Source organism: Leptonychotes weddellii, chromosome 13, assembly GCF_054177405.1.
Source record: "Leptonychotes weddellii isolate Sample4059 chromosome 13, ASM5417740v2, whole genome shotgun sequence".
Lineage (NCBI taxonomy): Eukaryota > Metazoa > Chordata > Mammalia > Carnivora > Phocidae > Leptonychotes > Leptonychotes weddellii.
The window spans coordinates 60,169,747-60,188,721 of NC_138381.1; the positions used below are offsets into that span (position 1 = coordinate 60,169,747).

At 41.9% G+C, this 18,975-nt stretch overlaps 1 protein-coding gene across 9 annotated transcripts in view; it reads left to right on the forward strand.

Annotated features, from left to right (window-relative positions):
* Nucleotides 1–228: 228 nt before the first annotated feature.
* Nucleotides 229–18,975, forward strand: part of EIF4ENIF1 (eukaryotic translation initiation factor 4E nuclear import factor 1) — a 45,785-nt gene continuing 27,038 nt past the window's right edge. For 3 of the 9 annotated variants that reach the window (XM_081801783.1, XM_081801782.1, XM_081801784.1), the window contains exons 1-4: nt 802–948; nt 1,354–1,476; nt 13,963–14,036; nt 16,758–16,885. In XM_081801783.1, the coding sequence (XP_081657909.1) occupies nt 859–948; nt 1,354–1,476; nt 13,963–14,036; nt 16,758–16,885 (415 nt within the window). In that variant the 5' untranslated portion in view covers nt 802–858. Of the gene's footprint in view, nt 411–568; nt 712–763; nt 949–1,353; nt 1,477–13,962; nt 14,037–16,757; nt 16,886–18,975 lie in introns of those variants that run through there. The other 6 variants (XM_081801780.1, XM_081801781.1, XM_006733487.3 and 3 more) reach the window with 5 other exon arrangements.

The window sequence follows — 18,975 nt, forward strand, 5'->3', positions numbered from 1 at the left end:
CGCACCGAGAAAGGCTTCCGCCGCCGCTGCCCCAGCCCCCTCCCCGCCGTCGCCATCTCCTCCCCGCCTCCGCCTCCCCGCCGCCGGACGCACGCTGGGGCCGGCGTCCGGGGAGCGCGCCGCAATGTTTCTCTTTTCCGCCCGGCACCGCCGCAGCCACCTCACATCCGGGCGCGCAGTGGCGAAGGCGGTGCTGGGGCCCGGGTGCGTGGAGGGAGTTATTAAGGGGGAGGGGGTCTGGGAGGAGGGGCGGAGGGCTGGGCTGTGGTTACGGCGGCTGAAGAGAGACAGTCCAAACGGGTGGGGGGGGCAAGAGCGAAGGCCTCGCGGAGCAGCCCTCGGACCGGCGCGGGCGGCGGGGAGGGGAACGGCGGCCGAGGCAAAGGGCCGCCGAGCGGCGGAGGCACCGAGTAAGCGCCCGGCGGCAGCGGGAGCTGGGGCGTCTCGCGCCAAGGGCCGCAGGGAGGGCAGGAGCGCGGGCGCGCTGCTCCTGGGGTCGCGTGCGTGAGCGCGACCGCCGGGGTGCGCGCGGGGGGCGGGCAGGGGCGCGAGGCCAGCGGGGCGGCTGGCGGGCAGCAGGCGGGCGGGCGGGCTGGCGGGGCCCGAGCCGCCGGGCCGGGGCGGACGGCGGCGGGCCTGCGCCAGCTCCAGCTTGGAGCAGCCGGGCCGGGGGATTCGGCCTCCCCGCTCCCTCCGGCCCGCCTCCCCTCCGTGAGTACAGTCCCCGCCCTTCCTCCTAAGGAGGCCGCTGGGCCGGGGCCTGCGCGAGAGGCCGGGGGTTGGGGTCGCGGCCCGGGAAAGCAGAGTTTCGGAGCTGGAGCCGGCGCTCGCCCCTTCGTTGCCACGGGCGCCCCTGACATGGCCACAGGTGCCGCCGGCCGGGTGAGGGGCGCTCGGGCCCCAGCCCCTGGCCCCTGGATAACAAGGGGCAGCTGGCGCCGTCCATTGGCAAGTGACAGGCACTTTACCACAGTCCGACTTCCCGGATCCCCAACCCCAACCAGTCTCCTACCTGCCCCCACTCGGGAAACTTCCCCACTACTGTCTGAATGGTCCTCGTGGGTGGCAATGACTAATTTTGGGGTTTTTTTGTCTTAAAGCTGCTTAAAGGCTGTGCCCTGATGTGGGTACCTTCCCCTTAGGCTTTCCTTAGCCTTTTGATTCTTAGAGCACTTTACTAAGAAGAGATAAAGTACCAGTCATTCTATTTTCAAATGGGTTCTGGTTTTGTTGGGTGAGGCTTTGTTTTTTAAAGGTAGTCATTTTAAGAAATAAGAGTTTCAGTGTTTTAAACGGTCAAGACTTCTGAAAATGTATTGTTCCCCATGACAGTTTTGCTGATTTATCTTCCAGGTGCAAAGAATTGTAGACCAAGGAGCCATGGATAGGAGAAGTTTGGGTGAAACAGAAAATGGAGATGCTTTCCTTGACCTGAAGAAGCAGCCAGCCTCCAGATCCCCCCATCGCTATACAAAAGTAAGCATTGTTACTAATGAAATAGTGTTTCTTTGTAGATGGAGAGATAGTAACATTGTTTAGGTATTTCATTAGTATTATCTAAACTGAGAGTCTCATTCTGACTATATAGACTGAATATTAACTAGATTTAATAAAGCATTGCTTTGAACTTTTTTCTGCAAGTGTGAATATGCAGTTTAAACTAGAATTTGCTTCTAATTCTCTTTTGGGTAGAGGAAATATTGGCTCATGTGGCATATGAATTTGTGGATCAGCATATGTTGGCACACATGTTCTATAACAACTGTGTGTAACTGGTATGTTACTGACTTAGATGCTCTAGAGTAAGGATTCCAGTTCTGGCATGCAAATCACTCAAGGTCCTGTACTTACTGAAGCTGTTGCTTCAGTATCTTATTGGTCTCTGGATGTTTCTGAAGGGGTTAACAGGACTCATGGAGATGTGAATTAATTTCTCATTCCCTGAAATGTATTGGGCAGAGTACAAAAAAAATGTTCTTGGGACGGTTGATGAGAAGAGTCATGTTCTAGTTGGTCCCATATCTCTATTCCCTAAGTACGGACCCAGTCAAGTGTTCTGATGTGGTTATTGTCCCTGACTTTCCAGAACACTGACTGGCTAATATGTGAAGTCAGGCCTTGTTTATGTACTAGGGCCACTACTCAGACCTACTTGATAAAGTATCTAGTGCTGTCAGAGGAATATTCATTTTTAGCATTTAAAAAAAAAAAAACAAAACACTGATGGCATTTTATTCAGATTTGGTCTTCACAAATGTAGTTTTTCTCAAACCTGAGAGTACTTGAATAACTTTCACAACTTAAATTCATTACCTAAAATGTTGACAGGTGAATTCTGAATGGAGGAAAGTTTATTCAATGAAGGGGAACTAATTTGAACTGCTTTCTTAAGCTTATGTGATTTCAATTCTCCTAGCACTTTTATTCAAAAAGGTATTCTACTTGTAGAGTCCACACAGAGAAGCTTTTGCATCACTTTCACACTGATCAGAGGATGGCATGTATATGTCATCTTTATGTATATCCATATTTAGGCTTAAGTCATTTTGGGGGAAGGTAGTATTGGTCTTTCTTAGGCTAGAACTTATGTGTGTGTAAAGATTAAGAAGCTCAATATTGCCCATTTTTGATAGTCTAGTCTCAGAATTCTGTCATACTTAGATAAATGTGCCTCAAAGAAATTAAGAAAAGCATTTTTTAGATTAGTGACAGTGGAGCTTAGATTTAATGGTCTTCTCTACCAACTTTAGTTGGAAATTGGTTTACGGTCCACTCCATTAGAGGAGATTTAGTTAATGTCAGTTTTGGGATCATGTTTAGGCAGTGTTTGGGTAGTGATTTCATACATATGTGTTTCTCTAGTAATGTAGTATTTGAAGAAAGCTTAAAACAATCTCTTTGAAGAAAGCTTGAAACAATCCTGTATTCTGAGAACTATAATAAATGGTCTGTTGCACAACTGGAATAATACTTGAGCCATCCTACTCCTTATCTCCATATTGAAATCAAACTATTGGCGTAAATAAAGCATTAATGTTTCTGCCACTTCAAGTTCATGGGCTAGAAAGTTTAGAAGCAGGAGAAGGAAATTGTTCTGATTTTTATAAGTTATGTGTTTTATGAAAACTGGTAAACGTAGGATGTTTACCACAAGATCAAAAAAACACATTCGCCAGATGAGAGGGCCTCTTAAACTTTGACCTTTCTTAGTTTAGCATTCATTCGTTTTATGAGCTAACGTTAATAGTCTGTTCAGAATTCTAGGGTTTTTTCCATGGGTGGAGGAGTCCAGGAGTTTGGCCTAGTGCTTTTCAGGGTAACATCAGAGTCGCCTGTGTGTTACGGCATTCTTTAGTCCAGCTTCCTAAACATTGATATGTTTGGTGATTACCAATAAACCCTTGTAAAATGTGAATTCTGGTTGTTAGGTCACAAGTGGGTTTCAAAATCTAGCTTTTTAACCTGCTCCCAGGTGGTGCCTGTACTGCTGATCCACTGATCATACTTTGAGTGGCAAGGCTTTAGTCTTCTTGGAGAACTTGGTATATGGTCTTGATGTAGTCAAGCAACTCTGATGCATAATTACTCCCTAGGGTTCAGTTGGTGTCCATTATGTTTCCATGAATGTCTCAGGAAGTCAAGTTAGAATCATGTTAGATACTTTCAGGCTTACCCCTAGGCCTCAATGATGATTAATTGGGATGCTTATAAGTGGATTTATCATATACACCTGTTATCCTGAGAGTCTGAGCGCTTAATTTATAAGCCCATAAGGTCCATATTGGCAGGCCAGGGTCCTAAGACCAAAAACTGTTTCTGGTGGTACTTAAATGTGTCATTTATAAAGTGATTGAATTATGCTGAAGGACTTCTGGAGGCTACAGGGTGGGATCTCACTGCAAAATCATGGATTAAGAGTGTTTTTAGACAGTGGTTCTCAAAGAGTAGTCCCTAGACTAGCATTTAGCACCACCTGGTAACCAGTTAGAAATACAAAATCTCAGGTCCCATTTCAGTGGTATTAAATCAGATTTTAGGGGTACGGCCCAGCCATCCACATGTATTAAGTCTTTCAGGGAATTCTGACTCTGATTCAAGTTTGAGGACCATTGGTTTAGAAAACAAGGGGTGCCTGGGTGGCTCAGTCGTTAGGCGTCTGCCTTCGGCTCAGGTCATGGTCCCAGGGTCCTGAGATCGAGCCCCACATCAGGCTCACTGCTCAGCGGGAAGCCTGCTTCTCCCTCTCCCACTCCCCCTGCTTGTGTTCCCTCTCTCACTGTGCCTCTCTCTGTCAAATAAATAAAATCTTAAAAAAAAATCAAGATGAGGTGGTCATGCTTGTTAATGGAAAAACTTTGGGACCTATCAGCTTACCTTCATCAGAGGTCCTTGTTTTACCAGTTCTTGGGTGTAGTACCTACTATTAGTGATACCATTTATTGCTCCAAAACAAAAAAAAAATGCTTTGGACTGTTCCACTATTCAGATTCATGTTCTTTTTCTTTGAGTGGACAGACTGATTTTAGAGTATACATACTTGGTACTGTTCTTCCTTTGCTCCTGTTTCTTGCCACTGATTCCTTATTAAGTGTTACCACCTGCCAGTTGAACAGGGTATAAAAGCAGGGAACACTCATAACATTCAGCTTGATACTGACCAGTGTTAATCATATACGTTAAATCTACCACCTAAAAAGTGGGCATTGGATTATCTGAGCTTAATTTCATGTGTGCTCTTCATTGCCTTGATTAGTTATAAATTGACACCATTTTAGTCACCAGTGTCTATAGGGATCTTCAAAGGAGTCCACCCTAATTTGTAGCTAATGGGTAGTTAGTCACAGTGATACAGCCATGTTTGTCTTTGCTCTCTATTTTTTTTAGTTTTTATTTGAGAGAGAGCTTGAGTAGGAGTGAGGGGGGAAGAGGCAGAGGGAGAAGCAGGCTCCCCACTGAGTGAGGAGCCCGACGTGGGGCTTGATCCCAGGCCCCTGAGATCATGACCTGAGCTGAAGACAGGCGCCCCTATGTCTTTGCTTCAAAACCATTAAAAAAAATAGACAAGCACCTGAAGTGGACTGATTTGAGTAATTCTCCCAGCCTTCTTGGAGAGAATCCGTTGCAAGACTGAACTCCAGCCTCTGAGAAAAGAGGAAGTAGGATTTAAATCTTAGGTTGAAGTCAGTAGTCAGATGGTCAAGTTTAACTATACAGAGATCTCATTTGATAACTTATACTTTCCAAAAACTGAGTCGAGAAATAACTTCTAACAGGTGGCATTTCAGTGACATATTTCGCTGCAAACTTCTTAAGCTAATATAAAAAATAAGGAAAAAATAAGGATGCCTATTGGGAAGGCAGAATTATGTATGAGAAATTATTATACAATCTTAAGCTATTTTCAGCTATTTCAGAAAACCTAGCTAACTGGAAGTTCTTAGAAGGGGTCGACTGGCAACACTGTCTTCTGATTGCTCTTTCCTACCTGTTTCAATTCTTGGAACAGTCATCTTGAAAAGTTGGGATTCAGGGCCATTGCCCCCCATGAGTATCCTCTCCTATTTGCTCATGGTGGAAACTTCTAGCTAGATAAGGAACTGGTCATTTTACAATTGGAACCTTTAACATAGAAATTTGTGGGTAGGGCCTTTGATTCAGGAAAGGGTGCTGTGAATGGAGGCTGGCTTAAGGGAAGCCTGTCCAAGGATGGGGCAGTTTGACTCAGAGTTCCCAGTAGTTCACTGGGCAGGGACAAACCCAACACTGAGTGACAGCTGCTGGGAGGTGTCATGCACCTTCCCTTGTCCTCAAGAGAAGCAATGAAGAGGGGAGGATAGGGGCGTTGAGCCTCACTGCCTGCTTTAGGATCCCCTACTTTACCACTTACTTACCCTGTGTGGCCTTCAGCCATATACTTAGCTTCTCTGATTCTCATCCTTTTCCTCTGTAAAATGTGGGTGGAATAGTGTCTACCTCATGGGATTTTTGTGGGGAATAAACAAGAAAAATGCATGTCAAGTGCTTAGAAAAGTGGCTGGCACCCAGTATGTGCTGAGAACTGTTTCTGATGTAATAAGGGGCGAACTCAGATACCTTCTTTTTTTTTTTTTTTTTTAAAGATTTTATTTATTTATTTGAGAGAGAATGAGATAGAGAAAGAGAGCATGAGAGGGGGGAGGGTGAGAGGGAGAAGCAGACTCCCCGCTGAGCAGGGAGCCCGATGCGGGACTTGATCTCAGGACTCCAGGATCATGACCTGAGCTGAAGGCAGTCGCTTAACCAACTGAGCCACCCAGGTGCCCTCAGATACCTTCTTTAGATCCCAATTTTAGATCAAGATGCTTATTTTTTAAATGTCATAGTAACCATTTCCATTTTAACATGAAACCAGAAAGTTGAATATGTAATGCCACCACCCTGAAAATGATTTTCTTAAGTTTCCTTCTAGTGTTTACCTACTTTACACGTTATATTTTTTTCAGTTGTATAAACACATTTAAAAGCCAAGGTTTATTTTTATTGTGTTGGCCAGATGAACAGAGAAAATAGACTTTTCTGTTTTTTTACCCCATTCCCATCTCCTTAGTTTCAAATCTTTCAATAGAAGAAAGTCTTTGCATCAAATAGCCACCATTAGATGCTTGGATGAATCCAAGTGCAGAGTCCTGCTTAACAGCTCTGCAGGATCCTTCGAATCCTGACCTGCCTGTAAGAACTGTTCTAAATGGTGCCTGCAGCAACAAACTTCATAAGTGGGGGATGGTAGAATGTATCCCATGTACTCCCTATGTTGTTAGTTCACCGTTGTGTTGGCTATCGTCTGTGGGTACCATTACCCCGTTGTGATCTATTTTTAACAGCTGTCTAATCCTTTCAGAAAAGTCATCTGACTTGGCAGAATGAATATCTGGTCAGTCAGCAACCATCTAAGAGCTTGATGACCAACCCCAATGCTAGTGGGTGTGTGGAGGGTGGGGACTGGGACAGGAGGTCAAAGGCGGATGACTCGACCCAAACGCTGCTCTGGGTACATTTGCCTTCTTTAGGAAGAGCCAGGCGCGCGCACACACACACACACACACACACACACACACACACACACACACACAGGTAAGGTACTGGGTAACTTCTAGAGTCTTTTGACCACTAACAATGAAATGGAACTCTGGGTGGTTGTTTTTTTTTTTTTTTTTTTTTTTTTACAAAATATCTGTTAATTTTTAAAAGTTGAGCTTTTTACTCTTATGAATTAAATTCAGCTTACAAAGGTAAAGAATATTTCTTTTTCATCTTATGTAAGTGACTTGTGTGAAATTCTTTCATAACATCAGAATGTCCATTAAGCGTCTGCCTTTGGGTCAGGTCATGATTCCAGGGTCCTGGGATCGAGCCCCACATCTGGCTCCCTGCTCACCGGGAAGCCTGCTTCTCCCTCTCCCACTTGCCCCTGCTTGTGTTCCCTCTCTGGGTGTCTCTCTGTCAAGTAAATAAAATCTTAAAATATATATGTATATAATGTCAGAATGTCATCAGGATGCATAGCTGCTTCTGCATGGAATTTCTGCAACAAGAAACTGGATGTGGATTTTAACCACTGTTGTTTTGCGCTTATATTCACATTCATTTGCTTTCTACATCAGTATTGATCACAGAAAGTGGGTATCCATATTAGTAATTCCCAAATAGATTGTTTTGGGAGGCATGACAAATTTTCTTTAAGGAAGGCTGCTAAAACAGAAAATGTGTTTATACTTTTTTGGCTGTGTGGCTCTTGGGCAATTAGCGGCTTATTTCTTGCTTAATCAGGTTTTAAAACCTGTGCAAAAAATAGGGTTTCAGATATTAACTCTTCTTGTCCAGATGGTGATTGTAGTGAATTTGTTTATAATTAGTAAGTTCCTGTGGATTCTTAGGAATCTGCAAAAGGGTAATCTCCCATTTCCTCCTGTAATACTCATACGGAGAGAGAGCATTCCCAGCTCAGAGTGGGCACTTTCCAAGTATTCTGTCTTTAGCCAAAGTTGAAGATTTTCTTTGAAAATATCCCAAAGGGGTGCCTTTTCAGGAACATTGCTCTTAAGGGCTATTGGTGAGATGGCAAGTTCAAGAACACTTCTCTTGAGAGACTGGAGAACCATGGGGCCAGGGCCAAGGGTCATCTGCGTATGCTAGATACTAAGCCTGGCACACAGGAAATGTTCCGTGGACAGCTATGAAAAGAGCAATTTTTGTATTGACTTAGCTCGTGGTTTCTCCCCACCCCACTTATGTGGGGGGCGTTCTAGGCTGGAATACCATCTTATGCAACTTAAGACATTGGTGGAAGGTACAGATTTAACTCTCTAAACCCCATGAAGAGGGCCTTTCAGTGTCCCTAAATGTCCAAGTAGACTTTGGGCCATATTTTCAGAAACATCCATTTAAAGCACTACTTAACTTCTTTGGAGTCCATTGGAGATCTTTTGAAGGTATGAATACTCATTGCAGGAATTGCAGAAATGCACAGTTTTGCATATGGTTCCTTAGGGCCATGAAATTGGTTTAAGAAGCCCTGCTTTCAAGAACAGGAAGTCTAATTTTATCTAGATGTTTAAAGTTATTCTCAGCAGCTTTTACTATCCAAGAACTATTGTTTTGTTTTCCCAGTTAACAGCCTGTTAACAAAGGAAGTGGCTCTTCATCCTCTCGAGACAGGTGGGCTACGTCTTAGCCATTGCTCTTGGTCAGTAGCACCGTTTGTGCTGCTGACATAGTTAATGCCGGTGTGTGTACCTGGCTGCCTGCTCTACCTGTGCTCTTAGAGGCCGTCAAGTTGAATAGTCGGTTGCCAGAGTGTTTATTCACACCTAGTATACGTGTATAAATAGTATAAAGTCAACTGGAATAATATGGGAGGGAAAGTTAAAAACATTTTTACCAACCTGAGCAACTCTCGTATCCTAGGGTGGTTGGCATTTATAAGTCTGTGATTAGGACAGTAAGTCTGTAAGGAAAGGAATTAAAATATTAACCTCTGGTAACAACACCTTAGTTTGATTTACTTACAAATATTTTTTATTGAGGGCGGAGGGGGGATTGGTTAGCCCGGTGATGGGTATTAAGGAGGGCACGTACTGCATGGAGCACTGGGTGTTATACGAAAACAATGGATCGTGGATCACTACATCAAAACCCAATGATGTATGGTGACTAACATAACATAATAAAATTTTTAAAAAATATATATTTTTTTATTGAGATATAATTTACATAAAATTCATCCCTTTAAAAGTGTACCATTCAGTGGTTTTCAGTAAATTCACTAAGTTGTACAACCATCACTATTATCTAATTCTAGAATATTTTCATCACCCCATACAGAAACTCTGTACCCATTAGCAGCTTCTCCATTATCCCCTTTCCCCAGCCCTGGCAAGCATTAATCTACTTTTTGACTCCACAGATTTACCTGTCCTAAACGTTGCACATAAACAGAATCATACTGTATGTGGCCTTTTTTTGTCTGGCTTCTTTCACTTAACGTTTTCAAGGTTTGTGTTATAGCCTGTATCAGTATTTTATTCCTTTTTATTGCCAAATAATCCATTGTATGGGTTTACTGCATTTTGTATGTTCATCAGTTGATGGGCATACAGGGTTGTTTCCTTTTTTTTTTTTTTTTGCTATTGTGAATAATGCTGCTCTGAGCATTGTGTATAAGTTTTTGTGTGGACATAATTTTTTCAGTTTCTTTTGGTATATATCTAGGCATGGAATTGCTGGGTCGTTGAGTAACCATGCTAAACTTTTTGAGAAACTGCCACTGTTTTTCCATAGCAGCTGCACCATTTTACATTCCCATCAGCAATGCACAAGGGTTCCAGTTCCTCCACGTCCTTGCCAATACTGGTTATTTTCCCTTTTTTCTTTTCTAATAGCCATCCTAGTACATGTGAAGTGGCATCTCACTGTGGTTTTGACTTGCATTTCCTTAATGACTAATATTTTGAGCATCCTTCATGTGCTTTTTGGCCATTTGTGGATCTTCTTTGGAGAAAAATGTATTGAAATCTTTTACCTGTTTGTAAATTGGGTTGTTTGTTGTCTTGTTGTTGAATTGTACACGTTCTCTCCCTATTCTGGACACTAGACCCTTACCAGATACATGATTTTGTAAATATTTTTTCCTGTTCTATAGGTTGCCTTTTCACTTTCTTGATAGTCATTTGAAGCACAAAAGTTCCTAAACTTAAAGTGCAACATATCTTTCTTTTGTTGCTTCTGCTTTTTTAGTGTCCCAGCTGAGAAATATTGCTTAATCTGAGGTCTTGAACTTTTTACACCTGCATTGTCTTCTAAGAGTTTTATAGTTACAACTCTTAAGTTTAGGTCTTTGATACATTTTGAGTTCATTTTTGTATATGGTATGAAGTAGAAGTAAACTTTATTTTTTTTATTTTTTTAAAGATTTTATTTATTTATTTATTTATTTGAGAGAGAGAGAGAGAGCATGAGAGGGGGGAGGGTCGGGAGGGTCAGAGGGAGAAGCAGACTCCCTGCCGAGCAGGGAGCCCGATATGGGGCTCGATCCAGGGACTCCAGGATCATGACCTGAGCCGAAGGCAGTCGCTTAACCAACTGAGCCACCCAGGCGCCCGTAAACTTTATTTTTTAGAACAGTGCGCCTGGGTGGCTCAGATGATTAAGCGTCTGCCTTCGGCTCAGGTCATGATCCCAGGGTCCTGGGATCGAGTCCCGCATAGGGCTCCCTGCTAGGCGGGGAGCCTGCTTCTCCCTCTGCCTCTGCCTCTCTCTCTCTGACTTTCATGAATAAAAAAAAAAAAAAATTAAAAAAAAAAAAGTGTGAGATTTGTAGAAAAACTGAGAACATAGAGTTTTCCCTGTTAATATGTTAGTATGGTGTATTTGTTACAATTAGCAACGTTGATACATTGTTACTAACTAAAATCCATACTTTATTCACCTGTCATTCATTTTTATCTAATGTCCTTCTGTTGAGGATCCCATCTGGAATTCCATGTTAAATAGAGTCTTCATTTCCCTTTTTGTAAGATTGTTACCTTTGTGAAAATATTTTTTGGGGGGGGGTCCCATAAATAGAACATTTGGTCCTCCAGGTTTTGTGGGTATGTTAAAATGTTAATCTTTTCCAGTTGACTCCTAAATAAATAAAATCATTAGATTCAGCAAACAGGTGTAGTAGTAATAGAAGACACCTATCACCTGGGCTCCCTATTATCTTTGGCAGTTAAAAGTTTCAAACAAAGCCTTATTATATAGAAACTTGAGTGTATTGAGAGTATACATATTTAAGTACAAAATATATTGCTCTTGGTTTAATAGTATACTAGGGTTCTTAGTTTAATATTTAGATGAGGGTGGTAGAGTAAGGAAATATGAAATAATCTTTGGGTTGCTTCTAATTGTAGAAAATTGTTTTTGCAATATTTTTTCCTGTAGTATATGTATAAGTATTTCCTATATCATAAGGGCCTTCCTCTTTCTACTGGAATATGTTTTAAGCCTTCCTGTCCTCAGGATTTCTGTATTGTAATGTTCATAACTGCTGTTGGTCCATCCACCTTCACCCACCACCTAATTGGTGTCACCCTGCCGCACTGACACTGTGTTTGCCCTGCAGATGTCACTGGACTCCAGTCTTTACTGGTGATTTCTGGGTTGTAGGTCATTACTTGGACAGTTTTTTGTTTTTTGGGGTTTTTTTTTTCTTGTTTTTTTTTTTTTTCCAGAATTTTGGGCAGTCTCTAGATACTATATTTGGAATTCTGTTTATCTCAGACTTCTGGATTTTTCTAGGTATTTCTTCCCAATTAAAAAGACGTAATTCATAAATCCTAAAAAAAAAAATGCAAATGATAGGGGCACCTGGGTGGCTCAGTCAGTTAAGTGTCTGCCTTTGGCTCAGGTCATGATCCCAGCGTCCTGGGACCCTGCTTCTCCATCTCCCTTCCGCTCCACCTGCTTGTGCTCTTGCACTCGCTCGCTCTGTCAAATAAAATTTTCTTAAAAATGCAAATGATTGATATGCTGGTTATAAAACTAATGTCATCTTAGGGCATTTTGCTCTTGTGAAGAAAATATTTAGATGCTTCAGGTGTCTGAAGACACTGCGTTGTGTGCAATGATTCCTATAGGCTGAGAGAGTAAATCTATTCCTCCATGTTTACCCCAAGATATGGGAAGCAGTGATCAGAGAAGCAGCAAGCATTCTCTTGTGAGGCCTGTGGTGGGGGTATTGCTGAGGTCACGGCACAGTGGTATGTATATACTTCTATGCAAGGCAGTTGTAGCATTTTATGCAGTGAAAGGTTGGGAATTGCCTTTTTTTTACTTTATTATGAAAATGTTGAAATGTAAATATCAGGAGGCCATGGTTTTTCGTGTCTGTACACATGTTCGAGCAGATGTGTGTGTGTGTTAACGCATATGTACTGAGAATTCTAGACCATTGGAAAAACTAGGAATCTGTGAGTCCGTGCCAATAATAGGTAAATACACAGGGGAAGAGAGAGGGTTTGGGTTTTCCTGGTGAAATGCCAACTGCTGACTGGTAAATTTAGAGAGGCCTAGAGTTGGGAAATCAGGATTGGTTTGGGCAAGATTCATCAGTAGGTGCTAAGTTCAGGGGGATATTTTGATAAAGACCAGGATATTTGCAGCCTCCCCACAGATTGCATACTAATTGCAAGTGGGAAAGTAGTAACTGAAACAGTAGAGAAACTGGAGAATACCTTGACCATGTGGTCAAAATCAGGATCACTACTGAGGGGCAGATGGACATCACAGAGCCCAGAGGTGATGCTCTGAGATGGACACAACATTTCTAAGGTTAGTGTTCTCTTCCGTGGATGCTTAGCCTCAGTGTAATCATGAGGAAACATTAGATAAACCTCAAATGAGTAATGTTCTCTTGGAGGGGGGAGGGGGAAGTAGGCTGTATTCTTTAGAAATGTCAGTGTCCTAAAAGGAGAAATGGTAGAGATGTTCCAGTTGTAGAAATGTCTCAAAGAAATATGACAGCCAATATCTGATGCTAGACTGTATCCTGCATTGGAGGCTAAAACAATGTAAAGGATGTTACTGGGTCAGTTAACAAATTGGAATCTGGGAGGGGTAGGTTAGATAAAAATATTATTGATAACTGTATAAAACTGGCAGCCATTCTCAACCAGGGTCTGCAGAAGGTAAGCACTTATGCCCTAAAGCAGCTGTTACATGTAATGGATTTGCTTCTCTTTTATGCATCTACAATGATACTGGCCATATATAATCCTTGGAAGAATGGAACACTAGTCACTCAAATTATTTTCTGTAGGGTTTAATTCTCTCAAGGAACTGGATAAGAGACTATGAAAGAATATCCTTATTCTTAGGAAATAAGCACTGAAGTATTTGAGGGCAAAGGATCATGACTATGCAATTTACTCTTCTATGGTTTAAAAAAAAAAAAAAAGGTATAGGGAGCCCAAATGCTCAAGTAAATGGGAGAAAATGTCAACAGGCAAATCAGAGAAATGGTAAATAGATGTTTTTGGTGCTTTGTTTTCTTTCAACTTTACATTGAAAAATCTGCTTGTAAATTGGCATCTAATGCATTTAAGAATATTAACTGGAGGTTTTATTTAAGCCTGAAGCTTCCATACCTCAAGCATTCAGTGTTGTGGACTATAACTATATTATTGGATGGCAATTTGTGAGAGAATTGTGTTTTAGCAAGAAACTGATGACTATGAAGTTATTTGTCAATTCAGCTTGAGCTGCTTCTTGTAAGAATCTTGAGCTAACTGCAGTCCTTTTTGGAGTAAGTCAAGGTATAAGTAAATAAGAACTGTGTGACATCCTTCATATAGACACTCCAGTCATTACCAAGAACAAATATAAGTTGAAAATACACGGCATGGGAAATATTACTCAAAATCACCATTTGTTTTCTCTTTCTAGGAGGAGCTCTTGGATATAAAAGAACGCCCTCATTCCAAACAAAGGCCATCATGCCTCTCTGAAAAATATGACAGGTATGGGGGCAGCGGGAGGAGCATGCTCCTTCTAGTCAACTTCTTGTTACACCAAACTTGGTAATTTAAGAATTGTTTTGGAGTTTTGGGGTAGAATGATGAGTGGGGAGATTTCAAGGATAATGACGTTGGGCTTCTGCACAAATACATCACAGATAAACTGTGGACTGAGTAGCACCTTACTGCATTGTCTTCATCAGTTTTATTATTAATTAGCTTTAAACTGTTCAAAAAGTTGAGCTTCACGGGACTAAGGACAACTAAACCAATTCCCTTTCAGTGAACTGACGATGAAACTAAAGTTAGAAAATGACTTGGTCCGAGGCACATAGTCAGAAAGCAGGATTAAGATTTGAACACAGGCGTCCTCTCGGGGGGGTGTGCTGTCAGTGGTGGCTTTTGCACTGTGCTTTGGGGGTCCTTCAAGGGCCTGCCCTGAGGAGGCTGGTCGGGGGGACTCTGAGCTTGTAGCACTGCTCCACCCCACTCCCTGTCCCCAGCCAGAAAAACCATTCAGCTCTTCAGATTAGCCCTTTGGCATCTTGGGCTCCTTCGTAAGAGGTAGGCTTTGGTCTGAGAAGACTACAGCTAAATTATGGTCGGAAAATCTTTACAAATACCCTACATTGCATTCATTATGGCCACCTTAAGGCTTTAAGGTCACTTTTTTTAAGATTTTATTTATTTATTTGACAGAGAGAGACACAGCGAGAGAGGGAACACAAGCAGGGGGAGCGGGAGAGGGAGAAGCAGACTCCCGCCGAGCAGGGAGCCCGATGCGGGGCTCGATCCCAGGACCCTGGGATCATGACCTGAGCCGAAGGCAGACGCTTAACGACTGAGCCACCCAGGCGCCCCAAGGCTTTAAGGTCACTTCTTAAAATCAAGGTCGGGGGTTCATATGGCCCACATTTTTAACATATAAAGTGTATTATGTTTAATTTCTTGGTTGAATAGGACATACTATTTTTATTTGTATATCTACTCTTCAGAAGGTTGCTAAGTCTCAATTCCTCACCACTTTCCGCTGATGAGGGTGATATTTGAATAATGACTATTCCAGATGATTAGGATGTTTTGATATGTCTCAGATAAGTTGTTTTTGTTGTTTTTCATTAAAGCTGTCAATCTTTTTTATGTCTCAAGTTGAATTTTCTTGTTACAACTGTTTCTTCTTGGCATAAAATTATCAGGGTACACATACTTTTATTCTGAAGTGGAAATGGAGAAAGGAAAAAGCTTCCCATCCTGGTATTTCTCTGCTCAATTAAAATTTGATTCTTAAACTCCAAGTAATCCTCACAACCACACCAGAAGTTAGGTAGTATCTCCTTTATTGTGAGGGGTTTGCGATTGAGAGGTTGACTCACTTATTCGAGAAATGTTTAGTTGGTACCTGCTGCTGTGTGGCAAATAACTGTCAGGTGCTATCACATACTGCCTTAATGGAGTATTGGTCTGTGGAAGGATACGGTCAAGTACTCAGGAATTTATCATTGCCACCATTACAGGCGGTGAAGGACAAGTGCAGAGTACCCTGCTACTAGTCTTTAGCACAGCCTGGTCTGATCTCGGGGTTGGGAAGTCCTTCAAAAGAATAGTGAAAGGCATAGCCTATTTGCTTGTCCAAGATGTCCCTGATGGTGATGGCAAAACTAGAATTCCGTCCCAGATCACTGGACTCTAGAGATTCTGCTCTGCACACTCTGCCACCTGCTACCTTATCCTTAGGGAGTAACAAAATAGAGCAAAATCACACATTTTATGTTTTTAAGGGCTTTCTTTCCTGCCTGTAGGGAAAAAATGAGACACACTATGCATAAGAAATTCTGGAAAAGTACATACCAAGCATTCCAGGAACAACTACAAGTGAGAGCTTTTTCTCCATCCCTTATACTAGTTTTCAGTCAACTGGGTTTCTTCCTCCAATAAACTAAACAATGTTTATGGAGCATCTTCTTTGTGTAGGACAAGCATGGTTACTGTAATCCCCACGGTTTGTGTCTGATGTTTCATTTATACACAGACCACTGGTTTTCAAGTGACTGTTGGTGTTCTGTGAAAAAAGAAAAAAAACAACAAAATACTACTGAATTAATATAGATCTTCCTCAGTGTACAATGGGGTATGTCCCAATAAACCCATCCTAAGTTGAAAATGTTGTTAGTTGAAAATGCATTTAATACACCTGGCCTGCTGAACATCCTAGCTTAGCCTAGCTATCTTAAAAGTGCTCAGAACACTTAGCCTAGCCTATAGTTGGGCAAAATCATCTAACACAAAGCCTGTTTTATAATACAGTGTTGAATATCTCGTACCCTGCTGAATGCTGTATTGAAAGTAAAACACAGAATGGTGTGGTTTACCCTTGTGTCCCCGCTGGGCGGCCAGGAGCTGCTGCTCGCTGCCGCTGTGAGGCATCGCAGGAGGGTATCGTGTCACACATCGCTACCCTGGGAAATGCTCCGACTTCCACAGTTCGAGGCAGTTTCTACTGAAGGTGTACCGCTGCGAAGTAGAACCCTCTTGAGTTGAACCTATTAAGTCAGGGACCATCTGTTGCTGTTTGTTATCATCTTAAAGAGCTAACCATTCTGATGGCAACCATGAAGTTTTATATTGGAAAGGGGTTTTCATAACTTATTACCTGAAGACATTTAGAAATTAGACCATGTGGTCCATGGGTGCAAGTGCTAACTGTCGGTCCCCTTTGACTTGTAGTGATGGCGTCTGGGACCCTGAAAAGTGGCATGCCTCTCTCTACCCAGCTTCAGGGCGGAACTCACCAGTGGAAAGTCTGAAGAAAGAGTTGGATCCAGACCGGCCTTCCCTTGTGCGCAGGATAGTAGGTGAGCAGTAGGAGTCAGGGCGCCCATTTTGGAGCAGCAAATTTGTTTGCCGCTGGTTTAATTCTTAGCTGAGAATTTTATGCATTCAGGGAAAATGTCATTATCAGGTAACTGATTTATTAACTGGGTTTTTCCTGATTAGCAGAGAAAAATCAGCTTTCCTATATAGCATTGGCAAGAAGACTGCATTAGACTGTGTGCTTTTGGAATTAAAAGTACTGCGGTCTTTAATTGATAGGGATGATTGAGTAAGATGTGATGGGGAGCATGGTAGTGAGCACAAAGCTGTGCTGGAAATCCAGTTATGCTTTGTCTCATATATGAAACAAGTCCTAGGATATAAATCAGTTCTGGCAATTCTTAATAGTGGATTATGGTCTGAATACAGGATTTGGATATGGTTTGAGACTGGACTAAAGTTTGGTTTTCCATATCTTTGCTCTTTAAACCCGAAAAGAGATTGAAGAGTGAAGTGAAGGGTTGGCAGTGGAGAAGCTAGTCAAGAAACTTGTTGCAAGAGGGACTTCTTTTGAGAGAAGAGGAAAACCCATCACAAAACAAATTTGGAACTGGGCGAAGAAGATAGGGGTGACTGGTTTGAGATATAAGATCCCTCTACACAATCTTACAGTACACTTAGTGCAGTAATGTCCCTTGAACAGAGAATTTATTTTAGGAGAATTATTAAAATGTGCACAGAAACCTTATTTAAATGATGAAAACTAGTAAGCAACCTAAATGTCCAAGGGTCAAGCAACCTAAATGTCCAGGGGTAGAAAATGGGTTACATAAACTTTGGTACATCCATATGTAGGACCATTAAATTGTTCAGCTGTAAATTGGAAAACTTGTCCATACTGTGTCTCGTTTTTGGAAAACATGGAGACACCCCATGGAAATTCTAGAAAAGTACATACATTTTAGGTACTGTTTCCGGTGAGAAGATGAGAGGAACTTTTTCTCACTTGGTCTTCAGTTTTCTGGCTTTTCTAGGAAGAATTTTTGTGTGGTGACATGTTTCACTTTCTCATATCTTTATTGAGATATTATTGACAAAGGATAGACTGCACGTAAAGTGTGCCATTTGATGTTTGGCAGGTGTATATACCTGTGAAACCATTACCATGATTAAATTAATAAACATTTCCATCACCCCCAAAGTCCCCTGGTACCTCTGAGTCCCTCCTCATACTTCCCATCCTGCCCGCAAGCACTGATTTGCTTTCTGTCACTACAGATTAGTTTACGTTTTCTAGAATTCAATATAAATGGAATCCTACAGTGTGCACTCTTTGGGTAGCTTTTTCACTCAAAATAGTTGTTCTAAGATTCAGTCGTGATGTTGGGTACATAAATAGCTCCTTTTTATTGCCTAGTAGTATTCTGTTGTATGAATTCACAGTTTATCCACTTATCTGTTGATGGACATTTGGGTCGTTTCTAGTTTGACTATTAACCAAAAGTATAATGAACATTCATGTACAAGTCTTTATATAGGCATACACTTTCTTTTCTCTTGAGTCAATACCTAAGAGAATGGCTGGGCTATAGTAAACGTATGTCTCATGTTTTGAGAAACTGCCAAGCTGTTTTGCAACATGGTTTTACCACTTTACATTTCCACCAGCAATGTATGAGAGTTCCACTTGTTCTGCATCCTTGTCACCGCTTGGAATGGTCAGTCTTTGCGATTTTAGCCAATCTAATAAGTGTGCGGTGGTATCACGTTATGGTTTAATTTGCATTTCCCTAATGACTAATAATGTTGAGTATCTTTTCATATGCCTATTTACCATCTATATATCCTCTTTAGTATCTATTCAAAGCATTTGTCCATTTTTTTTTTTTAAAGATTGATTTATTTGAGAGAGAGAGAGAGACAGAGCATAAGCAGGGGGAGAGGCAGAAGGAGAGGGAGAAGCAGACTCCCCGCTGAGCTGGAGATCATGACCTGAGCCAAAGGCAGATGCTTAACCATCTGAGCCACCCAGGGTGCCCCAGCATTTGTCCATTTTTTAATCAGATTGTGTTTCAGTTTTGAAGAGTTTTTATATGTACCTGATACAGGTCCTTCCTTTATCAGATACATA